Genomic DNA, 22,782 nt, shown 5'->3' with positions numbered 1-22,782 from the left:
AAAAAAAAATATATATGTTGTTTTATGTAGTGTGTGTGTGTGTATATATATATATATATATATATATATATATATATATATATATATATATATATATATATATACTGACAGTCATGCTACCAAGGCTTGGTTTTGCAGCTAAAATTTGAGAAATGATTGAAAGGCCACCAACAAGTCCACTACTGAACAGCTCAGGAAGAAAATAATGTTTTTTTTATTGGCCTAGTAAAAAAAGGAGATGGCGTGGCATAACCTTTAACAGGGAGCTCATGCTGGAAAATGCTCTCACTGAATTAAAGCAATGGCTGGCCAGAATTATGGGCCATGTAGATGTAAAAGATTACTGCATCGGCTTGATGGAGGTTTTTCCTGTCAACGGAGGAACCAACAGTTAGGATGTTGGTGGATAATTTATTTTTCCTCAGAGCCAGGGTTAGACTGGATAGCTTTTTGTTTTCCTCTTTAGTAAGTTATTCCACAACTGCTAATCAATGTCTATTTTTTTTTTTATGTATTGATAAGCTAAACCATAAAAGGAAAACTGGTTAAGCACTTTACAACGATGCATACATTGAGCTTTTACAGACTAAGGTACTGATCAGAACGTCCACATGTGCCAGTGGATGTGGGATTGTTAACCCTTGTGCGTGCGAGGACTGAGGCAAATGATACAAGTGATACGGCTGTGGGGTCGGTTGGACCCCATGTGTAAACACAAGGGTTAAAAATATCACACCGAGGATTCAGGTCCTGTTTTGATCGACTGTTGCAAGTATGAATTCATCTCTCATTCACTCTGTAAATCTGTTTGTGTTGCAGTGCCGTCCTTCTGGGGATTGGTAAACTCAGCCTGGAACCTGTGCTCCGTCGGGAAGAGGCAGTCGCCAGTCAACATAGAAACTAGCCACATGATCTTCGACCCCTTCCTCACCCCCATAAAGCTGAACACAGGCGGACGCAAGGTAAAAACGCTCGGACGCAAAGCCGGGCGTTATCTCCGCTGTCCGGTTGATGAATGCGCTGCCTTCTGCAGCCGGTCGCTCTGTTGTTGTTGCCGTTTGTCCTCTCGGACGCGGTGCTCTGCTGTTCTCGAGCCACTGGTGTCCGTTGCCGTTTCACGAGCTATTGTGGTTTGATCAGTTGCGAGGCCCTGATTGATGATCTCGACTTCTGTTTGTGCTCTCAGACAATCTGAGCTATTTGTGTAAACAGTACTCCCTTCGGAGATAAAGCGCAACACAATTCACCTATTTAAGAGCAGACAGTATTCGCGCTCCGGTTGAAGAAAAGCTTAAAGTCGATCCCGAGGGCTTTGCAGGTAAAATCCTGCAGCCTAACAGCAGATTAGTTGAGAATAGTGCGCATTATTTCCTCCTGTATAGTGACACTCCAAAGACAGAAATCTGTTCCATCGCGGGCCATATGACAGCAGCTAATTGGGGAGCCTCCACAGATGGGCTGCCTTCAAAAGTGCACACTTGCACGCTGAGATTAATGCTTCGAGTGGGGTTATGTTTGTATTCCAGCACAAACTTGGCCCTGAGCAACAATGGGGAACGCATAGCACACATAGCAGATAGCCACCCGCGGCACACTGCAGCTGTAAGCTCCCTTCACTTAGCAGATCTCCAAACAGACACTCGGAGAATCCTTGGGCTGCTGTTTGAGCGGTCTCATTGAGAACTTTATTGGTTTTTAACATGAATTTGAGAGGCAAAGTGCCAATTAGAATAGCAAACAAAGAGTTTCTCATTTACACAATCCAAAAAAAAAAAGAAAAAAAAAGAAACTATTTCCTCCTTTATGGTTCTGTGAGAGCAGCGGACATGCGTGTTGTCGAGAGCGACGGTTTTCTGATTTTCTGACTGCATTAGGACGAGGATGAGAGAGCAGGCTAATTTAATATTTACATCTCAACGTAATCACCTTTAAAGTGTCCTCATCAAATTAGATAATTTGATGATTTGTTAAGGATGTCAGCAGGGAGGAACATCTTGAAGCCATTAGAACGGGTATTATTGTCTGCAGAGACACAGCAGCAATGGAGTGACATTCCTAAAGTTCATGTTGACTTCTAGTGAAAAACACAAACACAGAAAGGAGTTGAGATGAAAAATGTAACAGTTTAAATTATTTAGTCTACACTTTGGTTTGTAACTGATTATTTCACTGCCCTTTCCATTTTGTAATGGGAACTGTGATGCACACGTACAGAAAGGTGCAACACCTTCCAGTTCCCTCTGCTTCTCTTCTCTTCAGTCTTTGAAAAGGCCACCATGCAGCCTCAGAACTACTTTGGTGATGCTATGAGGACGATGCATAACAATACGTTCTATGAACTGAAACATTTCAATTATTTGTTCCTTCTTTCTGAAAAGAACGCAGAGCACAGCAGAACTCATTTTTAAGACTCTTATCTATTAATCTTTTGAGCTGAAACAAACTTTTAGGAGCTTATTGAACACATTTGTTGATTCTATGGTTGGTTGTTCCACTGACACATAATTGGGTTACATACCTGCGCAACTTCCTGACTAGCGTTATGACATACAAAAGGCCCCTTTGTTTATATGGTGAAGTGATAGAGTAAATACAAATAAATCTATGGATTTCTTTGATCTCTGAGCTGAAATGGAATAAAAAAAAATCCATAATTTGATTCAATGAGACGATTCACCTCATCTGCAAGATTGCTCTTGAGGATTGTTACCATTTCCCTTTAGAGCGGACCTTTAAAGCGGGATGCAACAAACGTTCCCATTGGTAGGCTGAGCAACGGGAGGTTCAGAACCGCGGGTTCAGGGACCCGGCCCGGTTCACTTGGAGGCGACGCAAAAAGAGTCGGGCCAAGATTAAAGTACGTCTAATCAGTCTTCTGTCATCTTTTATTGCTTAAAATAAAAGCAATAAAAGACAAAATGTTATTGTGATTATCTGTAGGTTGACATTTTAATAAATAAAACTATTTTTTTTTTAGCAGAGAGGCTTTAAAGCATGCATATGACTTTAGCATTGTACACATTTATTCATCTGAATTGGTGAGCCTTCTTACTCTACAGGAATTCATCCGATCCGCCTGTGCAGCTGTAAACATTGCAGCAAGAACCAAAACTTTGAAAGATGTTCATGAATAAATTTAGCTAAACAGGAAACCACTTACTTTCAAAAGAAATATAACTTACAACACATGACTGGACAACAACACAAACCACTGTGCTTTTATGTACATTACCTGACTTTGTTCCCACAATCGGGACTACAGCCACACCACCAGGAATAATCTTAATATCCTAATTAACTTTCACCATTTTGTGCAACGACGTTGGTCTGGGTTGGCCTTAGCTTAGCATTACTAGTGTAGCAATCCACGTAAATCCCAGGTCAGTACTTCTCTTTAAGGCTGTGTAATGCATCACCATTATACAGTTTCTCAATATGCAACATTATTTTTGCTAGATTGTTTGGAGTGCGATCATTCTTGGCTCATATATTCCAGTGTTAGCCAGTTAGCCACTGGCACATTTCACACTAATCGTTCTTTAGACAGCCGATTCTGGATGCGAGTGACCCGTCGGGTCACAGAGCACAGGAGGCGAGAAGAAAATACAAATATGTCACAAATGATATCACCACAGCAATCATTTCAAAAACTGTTCAGCCCCTGTTTCTGTGTCGTCACGGCGAGGCGTCCTCGCATGGCTGTGGTGTGGAGTGCTTTAGATATTTCCATCCGTCATGACGCAGGATGGACATGATGATTTGCCTGTGACGGATACAGACGCGCTCTGTATCTGAGTGAATTCACCAGGCTGTCTGAACCATTACAGTTTAGTACAAACACGTTTACTGCTCCGTTCTTAACAGTTAATCTGGCCCGTGTCACAATGCATCTCTGACACAGATGTGATGCCCTGTTAGAAAAATATTGCTCTTTATTGGTCACCGTCACCAGATTTATGTTTCAAATCACTTCCGGGGACGTTCGAAACGACAGCTGAAGGTCATCTGTAAAATATCGATGTGGGTTGTAATAAGCTTCTTGCACATGATGGCTTATTAGGCATCTCTTTTATGGACGAGGCATGTCAACTGAATTACAGTTTCACCACAAATAATTTGAAACCTTATTTATTCACTGTTGTCCTGTGGTACTAAATCAAAGCGGCCTTCAAGAACAACAGCGTACTGTAACGCCCGCACATACAGAAAAAGGCCAGATATCACAACCTATCTGCAGGAAACGTTTCCTTCGTTTTAGAAACCAGTTTTGGACCGTGTCATCCTTCCCCTCCACCCCCCCACCACCAACGCCTCCTCCATTCCCTGCAGTGGCCTAAATGTAATCTGTTGTGTCTCCATCTCTCTGAGCACCTGAGCTGTCAGCCGGCGAACACGAAGCCGGCTTCACCTTGTCAGTGCTGATTCATCTCCGCTCTGTCTCTGGCTGTTTGGCAGCCAGTCAGCCTTGGCCAAACACGCTGCGGAGACCGGTAAAGAGCTTCCGCTCAGGTTCGCGGTGGCTCAGCTCGCCACTTCGACACATGGAGGGCTTAAGCTCACTATTTTTGCTCCAGGGATAAAAGCCGAGGGAAAGATTAACCCTCCCCACCCCACACCCCATCATCCGCCAATACGCAACACAATCATGAACACGGCTCAGGGAAGATGAACACTGCTCTTAATGGATTTCTGTGCCGCTCCGTATTATGGCTAATGAACAGTTAAAGGGAATTAAATTGACCTCCAAAGAGAAATTTTAATTAACGACATGGAGATAGGCGGGACTCTGTGCGACGGATTGAAGGAATCACAGTTATTAAAAAGGCACTATTAATTGAATATTTACTCTGCCATAGATGAGCTGCAATTACTTGAAGAGATTTTAATGAATTTAATCACTCTGAAGCCTCGTTGGTGGGAAAGATGAGTTTGGTCCTTTTGAACTGCCGAGTGTTTCCGTTAAATCTCGGCGCCAGCGACACCAGATCGAGGTTTTGCCCTTTTCCCTCCAAATGCAAAGATTGTCCTCGCAGAGGGACAATCTCCAGGTTTGCCTCCAGCACAGAAAGGAGTCTGATCCTCCCTTAACTGTCACAACTCCACGTTCAGTCAGGCAGAGTCATGCCTTTCTGCTTTCTGTGCATTTACTTTCCCTACGCCTGTCTTGTTTAACACATTGTTCTGCCGCCTTGATCAGCAGGATGAGTATATCTCACAAGCAGACAGTTTGATCCGATGCCTCCCTGCACTATCGTCAGCCGTGAGTCTGAGTGATTACAGGTACTGTCAGGTTTAACAGCAAACTGCGGGCTCTTTAAAAAAAGAAGAATAAAAAAACAGCTGCAGTGTTAAACCGAGGTAACGGCGCGCTCTTGTGTTTTCCCTTCTTGTCGAGATCACCAGAAACCAGCTAATTGGTTGCTGGAGCTCCGTCTGTTCATGACTCTAATATCCTGAGTTTGATGGCATGTTTGATACAGAGAGACTGAGGTCAGAGATTGTTGTCAGGTTTGTTCCTTGTTGTTCCAGTACTTCCGGAGTGATTTCTGTGAGAAACGTGCTTGGCTGCTGCATGTCCTGTAATCTTATCTTTTCAGCCAAACTTGAATAGCAGAGCGCATGCAATATCTTGTGCTGTTCACAAGATATTGGATGGATGGAAAGAAGAAAACTTTACACCAGTTTTGGCGACACAATGTATAAAATGAGCATTTTTCGGAAAGTGTAAGTGTCATAAATTCATTGCAGTAGTTGGTTCCCCGCATGAGGTTGACACATCCGGGTGAAAACGAGACTGATTATGTAAAATTTGGTAAAGTAGACATTAAAAAGTGAAATATGAGCATTATTTTGAAGAATGGGAAAATTGCGTTTAACCCTTTAAGGTCTTAGTTTCAAATCTTTGGGTGGATATCTTATTTCTTATTTTAATTGGACAAAGTTCTTTAAATGTCATGTGAATAAATATATTTGCGCATTTCTTCATAACAACCAGAACTTTCAGTATCTAGCAAGTTATTTTCTCAATTTACCATCTATTGAAAGAGAGTTTCATCAGAGTAAACCAAAGAAAAACAAGGTCGCTGCAACGGCAGGAGTAAAATTACCATAATAATCCAATATTCTGAAATGCCCCCTTTCAGAAACCATTGGAATTTTTCAGATAGCGCAAAGCGTCGCAGAGTTTCGGTGCCACAAAGTTGGCTTGTTAAAAAGTGTCGCCTGGATTATGTTTAAGTGTGAAGTTTAATGATGTTATTATTGGTAATAAATCCCTCACCTCTAGTAGAAATATGTCATATCACTGTAAGATTGCTGTTTTCAAGGCCCTTTTAACTAGAATGCACTCTTAACTTTGTTCTATTTGTCCAAGCTGAGAGTGGAAAACTACTCTAGATAAGAAACTTTGATTTCAAGAGCCTTTTTACGATTCTTTACAACAATAAAACAGAAGTGTACATATGAAGCCTTTTTTTGCATTTGATACAGTGAATGCAACATGGAACGTTCCATTTTTACTCAGCAATATGTGAAATGACATGACTTAATTTACCATAATCCCCCCCAAAGTCCCACTGCAGGAGCTCTTCTGTAAAAACATGAGACGCTATAAACTAATTTTCACTCATAACTCATTTATTATCCTTTGTGGCAACCAGGCCCATTATAAGACTCTTCAGTGGCTTGTGCAAGTCAACCTGGAATAACTGCACAACTTAACCGCTGCATGACTCTCAGCTCATAAGCAGGCTAAAAACACTCGCTAAGCTACGCAAAGTGCGGACTGCTTGTGTTCATGCTTAAAATCTATTTATTTTGGAGATTTTTTTTTTATTCCATTAATGTAAATTGTGTTAAAGATTTTTAGACTGGGTATTACCTGATTTCTTTTGTTTTCTATGTTGCTACACAGATGTGACAAATTATGTTTTTTTTTTTTCTTTTTTCTTCGTCATGCTCTGTCAGCCCTGCCTTGTAAAGCAATATAAATATGACTGTCCCTGCAGCTTCTCAAATTGTCCTCCTGTTAAAATAAATAAATAAATACTGTCAAAATACTTGTCAAAGTTGAAAGGGATGGAAGATATGGACAGCACCCCCACAGGTAGTGTTGGCAGTTCAGAGATAAAAATCAGTCCTGCAACGCTTTGGTGTGGAGATAAGCTTGAATGTCAAAGAGCATCTCCCCAGGTTATACCACCCACAGCTGAGCTAAAATAATTTGTTTTCCAGTTTGCACAGATCCCAACACCTGCGCTTCGTCTCATTCAAACTGTTTTATTTATTCCCCTTTGCCTGTGTGAGTTGCTGAATATATTAGCAGGCTGAATACTTCCCAATTTTCTGTTGTAGTGCAGAAATAAGTTAAAATCGGTGAGAACCTACCATGAGGAAAAACAGGAAAGGATGGGGCATATTCCGTTCATTTTGCTTGTATTGTACCAGTTGAGGCCAACTTGTTGTACCATGTTAGTGAAATAATTTATTAGATTGTAATTGCAACAAATGGTCCTAAAGCTACTTCATCTGAGTTAGAATTTTTAGAAAAACGTTTAGGGTTCTTTCTTTTAGTTATTAACTAGTTGATCTCATTTTGCTTGAGGACAGCTTAAATATTATTTGCGTAGTGATTTCTCTGCTGTAGCTAAATCATGTGAAAATCATACAAAAAAAATAAAGAGTGCGAATACACAACCTAGTGGAACTCCATAGTTACCTAGGTGAGAGGCAGACAGGAAGTGAAATCTTAAGTTTTTGGAAGGGGGTTTTATTTATCCAACTGTAGTTGATTTTAGCTGCCAAGCACATCTTATGCTGTAGGGTGATTGTAAAAAGACAAGCAAAAAAAAAAAACCCCATAAATTTCAATGATAGTTGGAACAACACTGAATCCAAAAGCTGATTATGTAAGACAATAACTTGTCCAGTGGTCACTCTTGTCTGTTTGGTCTCAGTGGCACAAAGCAATGATCAAATCTGCTAAGAAATTATTAAATAAATCCAGTTTTATGATCACATCCCATTAGTTCTTTTGGCTGACTAACTGCCAAACATCATCAGCATAAAGGTTTTTTTTATTATTATTATTTCAGCTTCATATAATACTTCTCAGGTAATGTTTTTTAGTAGCTGATTTGTCTCGTTTTAACTAAACATGTCCATCAGGTGTTTTGTGGAATATGTCTTATCTTCAGCTCAGCTGTGTTTTTCTTTCTTCTCTCAAATTTCACATTTCAAACATGAACTTGGAGACGGTGACAAGGTTACATTTCCCCTCCTGTCAGGTACAAATGTTCACTCGTTGTACATGGAAGAGTCAAAGGCCTGATTAGTCTGCAAACAAAAGCCTGTGTCAGCACTAAAACTCCGGAGAGTGAATTACAATAAGCCAAATATTCAGCTATGCAAATTAACATTTAAATTACAGAGGACGCAAGGATAGTTGTGCTGAATCTGTCAAAGCGATGCGGCGTCACAGAAGGGAGAGCGGGCCGCCGTCCAGGAAGACGTGGCATCACCTAATGGTGGCCAGCGCTCACGCACTGCAATTTCTTCTCACACACGGGCCATTGCGAGCTTAGGGATGCTTCACGTGTCGCTCATTTCACAGCGAGGTGTATGTGGAGTGGTGCTGTTTGAGCCAGCATGCAGAGCAGCAGCCGTCCATCTGAATGTTAATTAGAACCTGAACAGCAGAGAGGCTGGAGGACAGAGGAGGGGGATGTGAAGCAGGGCAGGGAATAGGCTGCTGCTGTTGTGACAAAAAGTAAATCCAAAATCTTTTTCCGGACACATGGCACACCCCCATATATGTACAAAATATATAGATTTGATGGGGAAAACAAAAAACAATTAAGCATTCAGCAGAATAGAGTAATCTTTGGACGGAGTTAAAGTAAAACGTTGTCCAATTCCCAAATTAAAGTATGAGGTCTTTTCACTGGTTATCAGATATTTGATTTTGTCTGTAAAGTAACATCCAGAGAGTAGAGTACAGTGGACAACGGAACAAGAACATTACAATTCAATATGTGAACACGACTTGAGGCCAGTAGATCAGTTTTATGAGCAACAATCCTTCACAGATTTTTTGGGGGAGGCAAAATGTCGGGGAATAGATCTATATTTTCTCTGCTTCATGGTAGGCTTGTAATTTTGTTACTCCATAATGCCTGTAAATCCCATAACTGACAAATGTCACCATGATTTTTCTCTAAGATAAATGAGTAAGTCAGTCAGTGACTTAACAAATGTAAGTATTACATAACTATTATGTAAAATGAAAGCATGTAAAAGCTTTGAATTGTTAGAGACTGAAGGGTTATGACACTGAAAGAAAAAAAAAAAAAGACAAACGGAAACGGTGCACTGCATAGCAATAGGTGGGGGAGGGTTGGTGAAACCTTGCGCCACATGTGGCTGTGATCCCTCCAGCACCTGTTGGCATCACAATGAATGGAGTACAAACCACACCGGCAGATCACATGAAACGATTTACTGCTATAAAACCCACTAACACAAAGAAAAGTGCAATATAAAATATTTTAATTTGAAATATGCTTACTGCATTCATCCAATTAGTGACCAATAGTATATAGTTTTTGTTGTCTACTAGTTTCCCAGTCATTAATTTGACCGTTTGTTTGTGAATTGCTCTCGTTTGACTCTTTCCAGAATGCTACGAAGAGCTAAACCTATACAAAGTGAATTTATGCTGAACATGGAGGAACATTTGCATTGGCATTAAACTATCAATTTGATGCTCTTTGATCTCTTCTGGTATACTCCATGGACGTTATTTCTATTACCCAGTGTAATCTTGGACTCGACTTCCCATGCATTTTTCTTTTTTTTTTTTGCGTCTGGTGTTTTCCGCTCCCGCGGTTGGCTTTTTACGGCCTTTCCATTTGTTCCTGTTTGCTCAGCCTGGTTACCGGTGCCGGATTAGAGGAGCCTGCTCTCTGTGCTTGTGCTGTCGGGGTATTATGGTGGCAGAGAGAGATAGCGAGCACATACAAGGTGCTAAATGTGCACAGCAGGACGTGCCAAGATGACTCAAAGAGCAGTAGCAGTTGGTCATACTCCACTGTTATCCTGTAATCCTCCAGCATAAATATGCAGGCAGGGGAAGGTGGGTTACGCCGCGCTCCGTCTTGGTTATGTGGGAAACTTTTAACAGATTGGAAGCAGAAAATCTGGATTTTTTTTTTTTACTAAAGGCATGATTAGGATTTATCTTGTTAACTTTATGTAAGCTTTCATCTCTAACTTTTATTAGTAAAAGACAAACCGAGGGGTGTTTATTATCTTCTTTGTATTCTGACAAATTTTTCTTAAGAAAAGAGATTATTATATCCCAAAAATTCTTGCAGCTGCTACTAAGACACATAATGTTTTCCTGTGGTTACATAGAAATGGAAATTAATCAAGTTTATACTTCAATTTAGATTTTTGCTCCAATCACAAAAACATCATTGATTTATTTATATATCTATATATATATAGATATATATATATAGATATCCATCTTTCTATCTATCTATCTATCTATAGATAGATAGATAAAATGCAGGGTGAAAGCGTTCAAAAGGAACCGTTTCTGTAGGCCACGAAGAAGTTGCTTCTACATGGCATGGACGTTTGTCTATCATCCAGGGAGAGCACCAAGTAGACTAAATCCTCCTCTGTATCAAAACTAAACAGGTGGATGATTCCAGCATATTAATGTAAATATGTAAAGAAAACTCCCAGTGAAAGTTTTCCAGGCACAATTCAGGGGCACACTCGTCAAATTGACCATATATTCAGTTTGACCTGGAAATGCCAAAGGGATTTCACATTAGGAGCTGAAAAGTGTTGGACTGAAAAGGGATTGGTTTCCCTCCAGGATTTAGTTGGGTAAAAATGGAAAATGACTTACAAATGATGGACAAAAGCTCAAATGCAATTGCGAAATTGAAAACCAAATGGTAGTGTTAACTCAATTTTCCTTTTAAAGTCACGTGCGTAGATCTGCATGCTACAATTTCTGTCTTCAATTGTTATTTTATGGTGGAAATTATTTCGTTTGCATGCGTTTCACAAAACAATATCACAATAATACACTCTGCAGTTATTTTCTTGTCCACAACAGACGGGCTATGTCTAAGATATGCAAAAGTTGCCCTTTAGTTTTAATATCCTAATGTGCCGGTGAGCATAAAAGATGAAAAGCAAGCAGAGTCCACTCTGTGAGGTTTGCATATGCTGGGATGATTAAAGGTAAGGAAAACAGTCAGAGATATTTAAAATGGGATATCTTTCTTCATATTAACCTTCAACTTCCAGCTGTAGTAGTCCACTTGTCTGATTTAAGAGGTATTTTCAAATCCTGCTCAATCCATTTTCAGTTCCAACATGCTGGTGCATAAGAGAAGTTTTGCATTTTCCTCTAGTCCAATAACGAAATTTTACCTGGATTTGGTGCATCTTGCACAGAGAGATACAGAAGACTTTCAATAGTCTTTTGGTACTCATACTTTGGAAGTGGTTAAGGAAAGGACGAGACAGCACTACTGGTTAGGAAATCCCTGCCTTGGTTTGTAGCTTCTGTGCAAGTAGTGGATGAAAGCTTTTCATTTTGAAGAACCATGCAACTGTATCTTTAACTTGACTAGACATATTTATCTTAGGAATGTTCTATATTCTGTGTGACTGTATCCAACCTAATAGTCTGAAAAAAATGTCTGTGTGAAAAATAATGATTTTCTGACTTATAAAAGCATCATTGATCTGTTTTCTTTGCTTTATCGTCTGCAGAAACAACTTCATAATGTAACACAGACTGTTTCATCTTTTAGTACTTTTAACAAAAACAATACCCCTACATTGTATCATTGTATCTCTAAAGACTTTCTTAAACAACCCTCACTGTCTTACTGACTCATCCAAATTCTTCCTGTGTCGTGCCTGTAATCTAACCAAGCCAGGTTATGATAATTGATGGAGTCAATCCGCCGCCTGCCAGGACTCTCTGCGCATCTTTGTTGCTGATGAAGACAGATTATTTAACCTAACGGGGTTACTAGACTTCTGAGAAAATGACACACAGTGGAAGACTGACAAACCTATCACTCTGACGGCCCCTAGGCAAAATAAGAAGCAGATGCTTGAGTAAGTGAACCTTGAATTTTATTTAGAAGGTCTGATGGACTGCTGAGACAGGTCTGCATGAGTTTGTAGATGCAGGAGTAAAAAAAAACAAAAAAAAAACGGAGTGATACATGCCTTATCATGCTGAGTGAATTATGCCTTGACATTTTATCCAGTTCGTCTGACAAGTACAGGGTCCTCCACTGGTTATACCGGGACTCTATGCTGTTCTTCTGCTTCTTTGATTTTCATTAACCAAAACATGATGACTAGTGTCTACAGTTGAAGCATCCTTCCCCTGTCAACACAGCCGGTGTGTGCCATTCAAAAAAAGTGCCAAGACTTCCCGAATGTGATAAAGATCCTAAGGCTTTCCAACTAGACTCCGAGACAACAAGATAAGATGGTATTTTTAGGAAAGAAGTGCCTCCAAAGTGACCCTACCCCTGAAATGAACCAAACACATTTAATTTATTGCCTATAGGCCACTGTGAACAACTAGTCATTTGGATAGTTGTCCACTAGTAGTGTCAACTAGCCAAAGGACAACTAGTCTTTTGGGTAATTTTTGTCCATTTTAAGACTATTCATATTTATTATGATTGTGTTCAGTATTAGGAAAGTACACTACAAGATATATTTAATAGACTAAATTACGTAGTAGCAAAACGGTGTCATAGAGAGTTACCCACCTGGCATCCAACCCGGAGTTTTACTAACAAACTGTAAACTATTTGAGTCCAAAATCCTCACGGTAACATTAAGTGCATGGTTTTGTCTCATTCTATGTTTACCGTGTGATGGATTGGTCACATGACCAGGTTGTGCCCGAGTTCTTTGTCTGTAGGATAAGTTTGCTTTTGGCCAGAGCCAAACTATAAACCTCTGCCCTACTCTACTAGACCTGAGCTGCTCGCCGACAACTCCTCCATCCGAGCCCCTGGCAAAGATCCAATAAAGAGCTGTCAGGGTTACGTCCTGTCTTTGACTTTAACCTGCAAACGAAACCACAAGGAGCAAATGTAAAAGGTCTTTCTTTTTGACCCGGCAGGCTACCATTTTGAACCTTTTACTGATTTCCCCAAGAGAAAGAGCTGCAACGCTGCAATTCCCACAGTTTCTACAGAATAGATGCTGTTTTGCCGGAAGAGCGAGTCCCTGGTGGATTCATGCTCCGGATGGTGTTGCTAAATATTGACCATGTAGGAAACCAAACCCCATTGAATTGAGTGACTCCAAAGCTGTAAAAGCTACATTATATCGCTGTCTAAAATATTTATGAAAATCTTTAAGTTCTGTTTTCTGCTCTATAAAAATCAAATCACCGTTTTTGTTTTTTTTTTTGTCACACATTTTGGCGTGTAACAAATCTCTCTAGGGATATCAAATGTATTTTATACAACAAGCAAGCCTAAGTGATTAAATACCTTTACTGTAAAATTGAGTGAAATTACTTTTTGGTTCCTTAGATTTCTTCTGATTTTGCTCTTTTGTCACAGTGTTTCAAATCAACAAACACATTTTAATAAAAGACGTTTTGATCGAATGCAAAACAAGAATTCTGTTTATTTGGCCCTTTCTTTTTTTGGCAGGATTGTTTTCATTCACATTGGGAGTTTTCATGCTGTTTGCAGTGATGCCACGCCACTTGGATTCTAAACTTTGATTAGACCATTGCACAAGATTATTGTCCTGCTGTAATAACCATTTGTATAATTCATTACCGGTAGGTTTGTTCAGTGTCATAGTAAACAGTCGTCCTTTTAAAGACCAACTCCAGTGGTAGTCCAGAGTTCTTGTGTTTTCTCCTCTTTTCAAGCTGAGCGATTATTCCCTAGAAGAAACGAGCTAATCAGTCGTTCAAGCTGCTTCTGTTCTCTGCTGACTTTGATTGCGTGTTTGATATTTAACATTTTGTGAAGCTTGACAGAGTTGAGAGATTGTCGAGTTTGTTGGACTCTCATTTTCTGCTTCCGGAGTCGTTCCCTAAACCCGTTTAGGTCACTGAGTCTTCTGTATCGTTGCAGTCTATCAAGACAGCATGATAAACACTGTCATGTGGTAATTCTGGTTCCAAGAAGGAGCAAAAAGACTGATCACGACTGGCTGTGGTAAATAAAACTGAGCCACAACAACATGGCTGATGGTTTGACAAGGGAGACGGGCATGACTTGGAGTAGGACCAGGTTATTTGGGGTAGCTTTTTACTCTTAATAAATGACATTTAAATAGTTTTTTCAATTGAATATGATTATTTTCATTGGTAAAAAAACAGTTGGATTATCTTTTAAACCTCTATGTGTGGCACAACACTGTATGAAATACGTAAAAGGGGAAAAAAATGGACCTCAGAACCTACAAAATACGTTTGCCTTCTCAAAAAAGCATCCACAGCTCCAGATGCTCCTTGCTGACATGGCTTGTTTCACCGAGACGTTGCAGATCACACAGCAGGATTTTGTAAGCTCTGTCCAGACGAACGGCGCCGTGCAACCTTTGTGTCCCCGGTGCATAGCTGCCTAGAGAAATCTACATGTTTCCTCACAGCTTATCTCTCATCCATCAGAGTAGCTGACAGCCGTGCTCAGAGCCCCTCGAGATGATATACTGCTCCATCACCCCTCCCTACCCCTCGTTTCCCCCCTCACCCCCTTATTTTGTTGCTCCGTAATCCCATACACACTCCTCAGTCATTAAACAAAGGTCTCTCGAACCTCATGATGAGTATAGTAATGATAGTCCTGTTTTATGGGCCTGCTCTTTCAGAAGACATTTTTCCCCCGAGGCACCTGTTTTTTTTTTGTTTTGTTTTTGTGTGTGTGTGTGTGTGTGTGTGTGTGTGTGTGTGTGTGTGTGTGTGTGTGTGTGTGTGTGTTTGAATCTTTCTCTTGGTATTTGTAAAATAGGTGGCATTATAAAACTGATGTAAACCTGCTCTTAGTCCCCTGTTCCCAGATAGATTAGTGTCTGTTATGTTCAGGATGAAGAGCTAAAGGATGGCACGAAAGGGAGACGTCTCTGTTACCTTAAGGCGGCGCCGCCTCCTGGTTGAACCTCCGGAAACGAGCAACAAATGAATCATGCGTTTTACATTCGGACATTTTACCACGGCGGATTTAATGTTTCGCAGTTTGCCGAGCCCGTTTGGCATTTTGTAAATGCCGTCGCCGTCGGTAGCACAACACGCAGAGAAACCAGCTGGGATGCGCAGCTCTGGCTTTTCCGAGAATGCGCTGAGAATTAATTGCGCGTTTCGTTTTGGTTACAATAAAATGATGACACTTCAAAAATGTTCTAATTCCTCCTGAGCCTCTCGGATGGCATTTGCTGAAGATATTACCTCTGAGGCGCCGAGGGGCTCAGGTGCATTCATAACGGAGACAGTTTTTTTTTTTTTTAAGTGATCAACTAAATAAATCCTCCTGTGCCAAAAGTTCACATCTCTGAATGGAAACCTGGAAACACTGGAAGCTGTGCCAGAACACAACGTAGGGAGTGAGTGACAGTTCAATGAAAACACACGAACAGCCGTTTTAAACTAATATTATTTACTCTGACAGCACACTTTTAACTGAGTTCCTCAGGTGAATGAATCATCATCTCAAGAGCTACCACTGGCTGAAAAGTCTTTTTTTTTTCATATGAAAAGCCTAAAATCTGTTTTGATGAGCAGAGAAATACTCGGATTTCATCAGGAGAGAGATAGAAGGTTGTAGTACAACAGACTACAATAAGTTATGGTAATATTTAATACATTTGCCTATTGCACAATCTATCCATCTACTTGGATGATGAAATATGGGAAAGAAGATTCTTTCAGTTTTCACAGCAATATCCTGAAATCCAACCCATTACACCAATGGTAATGGTTGTGTTTGTAGTCAGATCAACATAAAATGTGAGAGGAACATTAATCAAAACAGATTTGATTGACTTTTTTTTTAGGACATTAAACAAAGATCTAACATGTACAATGAAGAGACACACCTGTTTGAGTTTGGATTATCTCTGAAATAAATGTACTGATTCTGAGATTGTTTCCGTTTTTAATTGTAGGGAAAAAGAAACTTATTGTGGGGCCTTGAAATTGAAACAAAACCAAATTAAAATGTGAAGCTTTTTTTTTTTTTTTGAAAATATTGTGTAATGGCTGCCATCATAACAGTGTCGTTTTCTTTGGAATTTCTCTAATATCTGGTTTGCCATGTGTAGTGGTTATCATTATGGTAAAAGTTAAAATGGCAGCCAAATGGCATGCAGGCAGCAGCACAGTAACTTTCTTGGACAACATGAAACAACCACAACCCTCACTATAAATGCTTTGATCAAAACAGTTGGGGTTCTCTTGTGCATCATGGTGTTAAGTGCAGAACGAAGTGTGTTCACAGCATTCACAAGAAAAGACTCCGCAAAGACCAAACACATCTTATCACATAGGAGAGATCCAGGAGACTGAAACTAATGGACCAGAACATAATGTGTCTTTTTTTCTTTTTTTTTTCACTGACAGATTCCAAAAAGCTTTTTAAAAAACAGAATTACCTAAATCATTCCGGTCCGTATTTTTCAGAACTAGAAAAGCTGATATTTTGTTTTCCGACATTCAGCAGAAACGGATTGGGGGAAAAGGAGGTGCTATAGTTCTACAGGTTTGTAGAAAGCTTATCCCTCTGGAACTGTATCTGGCTTCTTGTGTAAAGAGGATTCAAAACTTGCTGAAGCTTACTTTTTAAAACTGAGGTACAACTTAAAGAAGTGGACGAGCCCAAATCTTATATATTCCTGTGGTATTACAGTGGGATCCTCGGGGGTAAAAATATATGGAGCTTTTTTTTTTTACAAATATAGGGAACACATTGTAGATTTTAGTCAGTAACAGCTGAAATCCTATACATTCACTCTGTTACAAAAATACTTCCTCAGTATTTGCTCTTTAGGAAGACTGCATTCACAGCTGATGAACAGTCGCACAAAGATGAAGGTTTTTTTAGCATCCCACTGTGCAAAGTGACCTTAAACAAAGTCATCTGCCTCCTACTCGGTATCCATCCACACCCATCCTGTCTTATAGAGTTGCACTTAGCCACACTGATGACATAATGATGCATTGGGCAACACTATCGGAGCTGTAGGGATGCACTTAAGGGACTGACACAGAGTCAGGAGGGTATTAAATATGAACGCTGCTGTACAGCTAAAAATAATGACATTTCCATTTATAATCTAAGATATCGGCACAAGCTCAGGCCTGGGGAAAGATACGGCTCTTATCGAACTTGTTCCAACTGCTGCATATTTTCCACCCTAATTATCCTCAGAATCTGGTAGATCTCAAGGAGTTCAGTATAAAACGTTATTTTCATTGTATGACTGAGGCAGATTGAGGTTTGTTTTTCTTTCTTTGCCGTTTGATTCTACGCACCTCCTTCACCTGATTTTTACGCTCACCTTTTAATTGCCCGGTCTCTGTAGGCTTCCCGAGGTTCTCTGTCACTCACGGCTTCCTGCTTGGCATTCTTTTTTTTTTTTCTTTTTTTTTTGTCTTCCTCTCCACGAGATCGTTTTCCTACTTTTAAAAGGTTATCACCGCCGCAGATTGAAACACACCGAAGCACCTCTCTAAATCCAATTGCACGGTGTCTGTCTTTTGTCAGCCTCTGAAGAGGGATTCATAATGTTTCCTTCTTTTATCTCTGCCAATGTTTTTTTGCTAAAAAGCTACGTGCCGTGCTTGTCGAAACGCAAATCCATTCAGGTGGCACCTCCCTCCTTCCCCCTCCCACCCGCCTGACTCTCCCCGCTCCCTCGAGGCACGCTCAGCTCCGGGAGTAACAAACTATGTGAAAAGTTGGAGACCTTATTCTGCAGCTGGGATTTTTGACAGTTGGCTCGGTCTCTAACAACATGCCAGCTCTAATATTTACTCAGAAGTGCGGCTTGAAAATCCAGCAGAAGCGCTGATTGGCTTTTCCCGCAGATAGACTGTAGTGCTGAATTTGTCCTCCTCTTTGTCGCCTCGCGTCCTTTTTTTTTTTTTTCTTTTTTTCCAGGGCAGGAGAGCAATACTTGACTTGATGAAGATGTAGTTAACTGTCGCACTAATCAGCACTCTACCTCACAGCCTCCCTCTATTCCGCCTCCTCCTGTGCTCTCACTCCATCTTTGTTCATCCTAATGATGCCCAATCTGAACTCTTCTTTCCTCCCCTTTCATTCGACCACAGGCCCTAATGGCAGACAGTGAGTTAATGAAGAGCAAATGGGAGCGGAGAATGGTATTAATCATCTTTGGCTCTGCCGTGTGCTCGATTATCATTCGGTTGCTTTCATCTAGGTCTAACCTCTCTCCCATCTCTCCCCGTCTCCTGCTCACTTCCTGGTGCCTGTGAGCGTTTTAAGGTTCCCACCGGTCATATAATATTTCTGGAACATTTAAAAGCCTTTGAAGGTGACAGTCAGTGAATCTGATATGGGCACTTGAAGAATTTTCATTTCTTTTTTACAAAGAAATTATCTGGTGAAAAAAAGGAGTTTTTAGATTTTGCTTTGAGTCCAACGTTGCAGTCACACCGCTTACTATCTCGTTATTTTGAAAAAAAAAAAAAAAAAAGCATTATGCGGGTCTAAGTGTGAGAAGAAGAAGCTGGTTTTCTTGAATATAATTCCCATCATCTCTCTCATGTATTTGTATTCCATTTCATTCACCCGAGCTTTGAATAGTGTGTCCACAACGGGATCACAGATGTGGAATTCACTGTTCTGCTGTATAATATGGTTTTCCATCACTTTCTTCTTTATTTTAAAATGACAAATTATGTTTGTAGACCATCTGCATAGCATAGAATGACATTCAAGAGATTTTCCAAGTCACAGCTGCAATTATTCTAAGCAGTAGTCCTAATGTTTGTTATGCTTACACAGCATGCAAATATCTGTCAAAAAGAAATGATGACAGCATGTCATAGCTGGTGATCAATTTGTGTGTGACGGTGTTAAAACTGTTGCTACGGGATACCATATTTTCTTATGGCCTTTAAGGAAAAAGCTGAGCAGCAGTAGTGATGGTAGTATAAAGATCTTTTACTATGGGTTGGTTTATACTCCAACCAGGTTGTGGTACAAACAGAAAAAGGGAGGCAGATATTTAAAAAAAAAAAATCCTTTTGGTGACTGAAGGTAAATGATTTGTCAGTCTTTCTCATTTTGAAATTTAAAACATAATCCATCTAACAAAAAGCTTAATTTGAATCTGAAATGTGTCTCCCCTGTAAAAAGACGGTACAAACAAAAGTAATTCTAAGGTCGTCTTTTTTTTAACCATCTGCAAAATGAAAAGGCAATATAGGCTGAATAATTTCTCCCAATCTAAATGTACAAAACAAAGACGGAGCAAAACATCCTCCTTTTTTCTTAGCCATTTCTGTTCTCTAGAGGAACTCATAAATGGCCTGGCTGTGTTTTTAAGATTATTTATACTTATTCTAAGCAAGAAAATTATGATTTTTATTTTTTCCCCCCCATATATACACAACTTACTCTTTACCTCTACTGTCTATCACGATGAGTATTTTCCTCTCTGCTGAATGAAAAGATAGCTCATGTGTATCTTCAGCAGCCATTTTGACATTTCCTTGGTGTTGAGTGTAAAAGTTAATATCTGCAAATATTGATTCTGTGTCCTGGCAATTGGCACAGTCTATTTTATATTTTACTTGTCAAATTGAACTGAACTGACATATGTAGGCAAAATTTGAATTAAACACCTGATCCAAGTCTTAAACACATTTTTTTTAAATCTTACTGATGATTTGGTTTTGTGGATTTTATGGAATCAAAAGGAAGCAGTGGTAAACACAGATGGACTTTTTAAATCTTCCTGTTAATCTATGTAGTCATGAGCAGTTTAACATTGTTTCTTTTTCTCTTTGAGGATTTGAGTTTTAAGTTAACAGCCTAAATTCTTCACTGAGCTGCTTTACATTTTGCTTCCTTTTTAAGTCTTTGCAACTGTTAGAGAATTAATGTTAGAAAAGACATCTGTGGGGGAAAAATAAACAGGTGTTAATTTGGGGAGGTAAATAAATCTTAAGATGTTGACAAGAAAAGCATATGTAAGAGGATTACATAACTTTTTTAAATCCTCTCCAAATCCGACAACTTCTCTTTGGATATTTTTACATCATTCTAATCTGACGTGACAAAATTGTGCAGAACAAAGAAACCCAATCATTGCATGGTACAATTCAGAGCTCTATGGATAAACTTTACATTAATATAACAGCACACTATAGCAGACTTCCAATCAATAGTCAAGTACCTTGCCTGTCTGGAAGGGCTGCCCTCACTCCGTCTACCAAGGTCTTCCATGGCTGAATTTAATGCTCCTCCTTCAGTGTGTGTCCATGCGGATGTTCCGAAGTTTTTGTGTGTGTGTGGTGTGTGTGTGTGGAAAACTGCTAGCCCACCAGCTCTCCATTTCAAGGCTCAGGAGGTGAAGGACGGGGTCGGAGAAAGAGCGAGGAGCCTCGGGCTGAATGTGATCCCACTGTTAATGACGGGTGGGTGGACTGGTCTGGGAGCTACAGTCCTGTCGATCATCATCTCTTGTCCTTTCTTGGCCTACACTCAAACCACCCACAAATGCTTTTTTTTTTTTTTTTTTTTCTGGCATCACCTTCTGTGTTTAACTCTCAAATAACTCCTATTTATACAACCTTAAAGGGCATTTATTCCAGAACAACCCATAAGTACATGGCATAGCAGAGGGTCTATTTTGGGCTCTTTTTTGTACTTGTATTATACAGTTTATAAAGGTATTGCATGGTCAGCGTAAACCCTCCTGCGATTTTGGTGTGATACTCAGGAGGAGTTCGGCAGATGTCACGATCGGACAGCGAGGAAGCGGGAGGGATGTCCAGTCAGAGCATCAGTTCCCGAAACAACACACACACACACACACAAAAAAAAAATTTAAAAGCTCAAGCAGACTCAGTGTAACCCCACAGGGTAAAAATCTTGCAAAATCCAGTTGACCCGGTCTCTCCAGACCACTGAAAGGTTAATGTCATTTTTGACCTAATAAGCCATAAAAGAACACAATAATAACACACTAGAGACAAACCAGGACTTCTGCTAATAATCAGAATTGGATGGTTTTGTTTTAGCTCGATTGGCTCTGACCTGTTGCTCAAAAAAAATTGAAATTGTAAATTATCTACTAAATCCCAATGGCACATCTTTATATAACACCATGGGACACTTTAAGATGCCATTAGAGAATTGTTGATTTTCTTGGATTCTTTTTTTCTAGAGCAGGTTCAAGTTGCCTTTTTTGAGCTTCATAGACGATCTGAACCTTCTCCTTCCAGCTCAGCCATACAACCAGAAATTGTTTTAAGGTAGACATTTGTCTGCAGTTCAGTTAGTAGAGTTGTTCTCTTGCAATCGAAAGGATGTGGGATTGAGTCTTGCTTTCTCCCCCACCATACTTGAAGAATTCATTAAACCCCAAGGTGCTTGTGTGAACTAAGAGCACTTTGAGTAGTGCTATACAGATTCAGCCCATTGACCATTACTTGTTAAATTGGGATAAAATAGGCTCCACATACTGTGTATCACCATTCTGTATATGTTAGATTTGAAAATGTGTTGGTTTTTTTTTTTTTTTTTTTTTTTGCACTCATATGGTGTTCACTTTTTTTCATTTCTAAATAAATATATAAAAGCTTGTTAAAGCTGTTAAGAACCACATGGAGGTGGTGTGTGCACATACTACCGTTAGCTTCTGAAGGGATACAAAATATTTGTTTTGATTATAGGAGAAGCCACAACCTCCTAGGAAGCGTATGGTAGAGTGAAAACAGATTATTAAATTGAACTGAAGGAAGCATAATGTACGGTGGGTAATGCATATGGAAAGCTGCAGTTCAGAATACCACAGGTCAAGCTTCATCAGTTTTATCATCTGTCTTTCAATCTGCTGAAAGTAGCCGTGATGACGGAACTCTAGAACTTAATTGGATAAAAAGCCTTTGAAAAAGTCAGATTTAATAATGGTAAAATCGTTATTTCCCATAAAACACAATCACCGGATACAGTACTTATCACCACTTTTGCCTTGTTTTGACACTGTATGGTGAATGGGCATCAGTGCAACTTTCAGCTGTGTTCTTGAGTGCCTTCTGCTTATGTTTTCATTTTTGTATTATTTCTTAGCTTTTCATAAAAGTCTGTCAAAGTGGTAAGAAACAGCATTTAAGTACATTAAATTGTTTTATATGCGAAATGAAAAGGATTAGGGACAAAGCAGATGTGTTGCGGAAATGATTGTCAAAGGTGAAAAATGACCTGGACTCAACATATGCAAACACAAAAATCTAAAGAGAAGCAACAGATAAATAAAATAAGTGCTAGTCAATTTGCTTTTTTGGGTTCGCTGACACATGCAGCTGCCACAGTAATCTTCTTTGGTACATTCATATACCGAAGCCCTCAAACCAAATATTAAACTTATTTGTATTTTTGAAAAGAAAATGTATTTACTGTTGTGGTCCATTTACGTCTCTCTTATCGTTTCTTTTTTTTTTTTTTTTTTTTTTTTTTTTTTTTTTAAAAACCCGCGTGGTTGTAAATTTAACAAATTTTTTAAATT

At 39.6% G+C, this 22,782-nt stretch overlaps 1 protein-coding gene across 1 annotated transcript in view; it reads left to right on the top strand.

The window, feature by feature from the left end:
- The window catches only part of ca10a (carbonic anhydrase Xa), a 267,244-nt gene that overhangs the window by 84,573 nt on the left and 159,889 nt on the right, over positions 1-22,782 (top strand). The window contains exon 2 of the mRNA XM_015050834.1: positions 820-962. Coding sequence (XP_014906320.1) covers positions 820-962 — 143 coding nt within the window. The remainder of the gene's footprint in view (positions 1-819; positions 963-22,782) is intronic.

The sequence above is a fragment of the Poecilia latipinna genome, unplaced genomic scaffold, assembly GCF_001443285.1.
Source record: "Poecilia latipinna isolate Pla-1442-1.1 unplaced genomic scaffold, P_latipinna-1.0 Scaffold1012, whole genome shotgun sequence".
NCBI classification, from domain to species: Eukaryota; Metazoa; Chordata; class Actinopteri; order Cyprinodontiformes; family Poeciliidae; genus Poecilia; species Poecilia latipinna.
The sequence above is the reverse complement of the archived record's forward strand: the minus strand, read 5'-3'. Positions and strand labels throughout refer to the sequence as shown.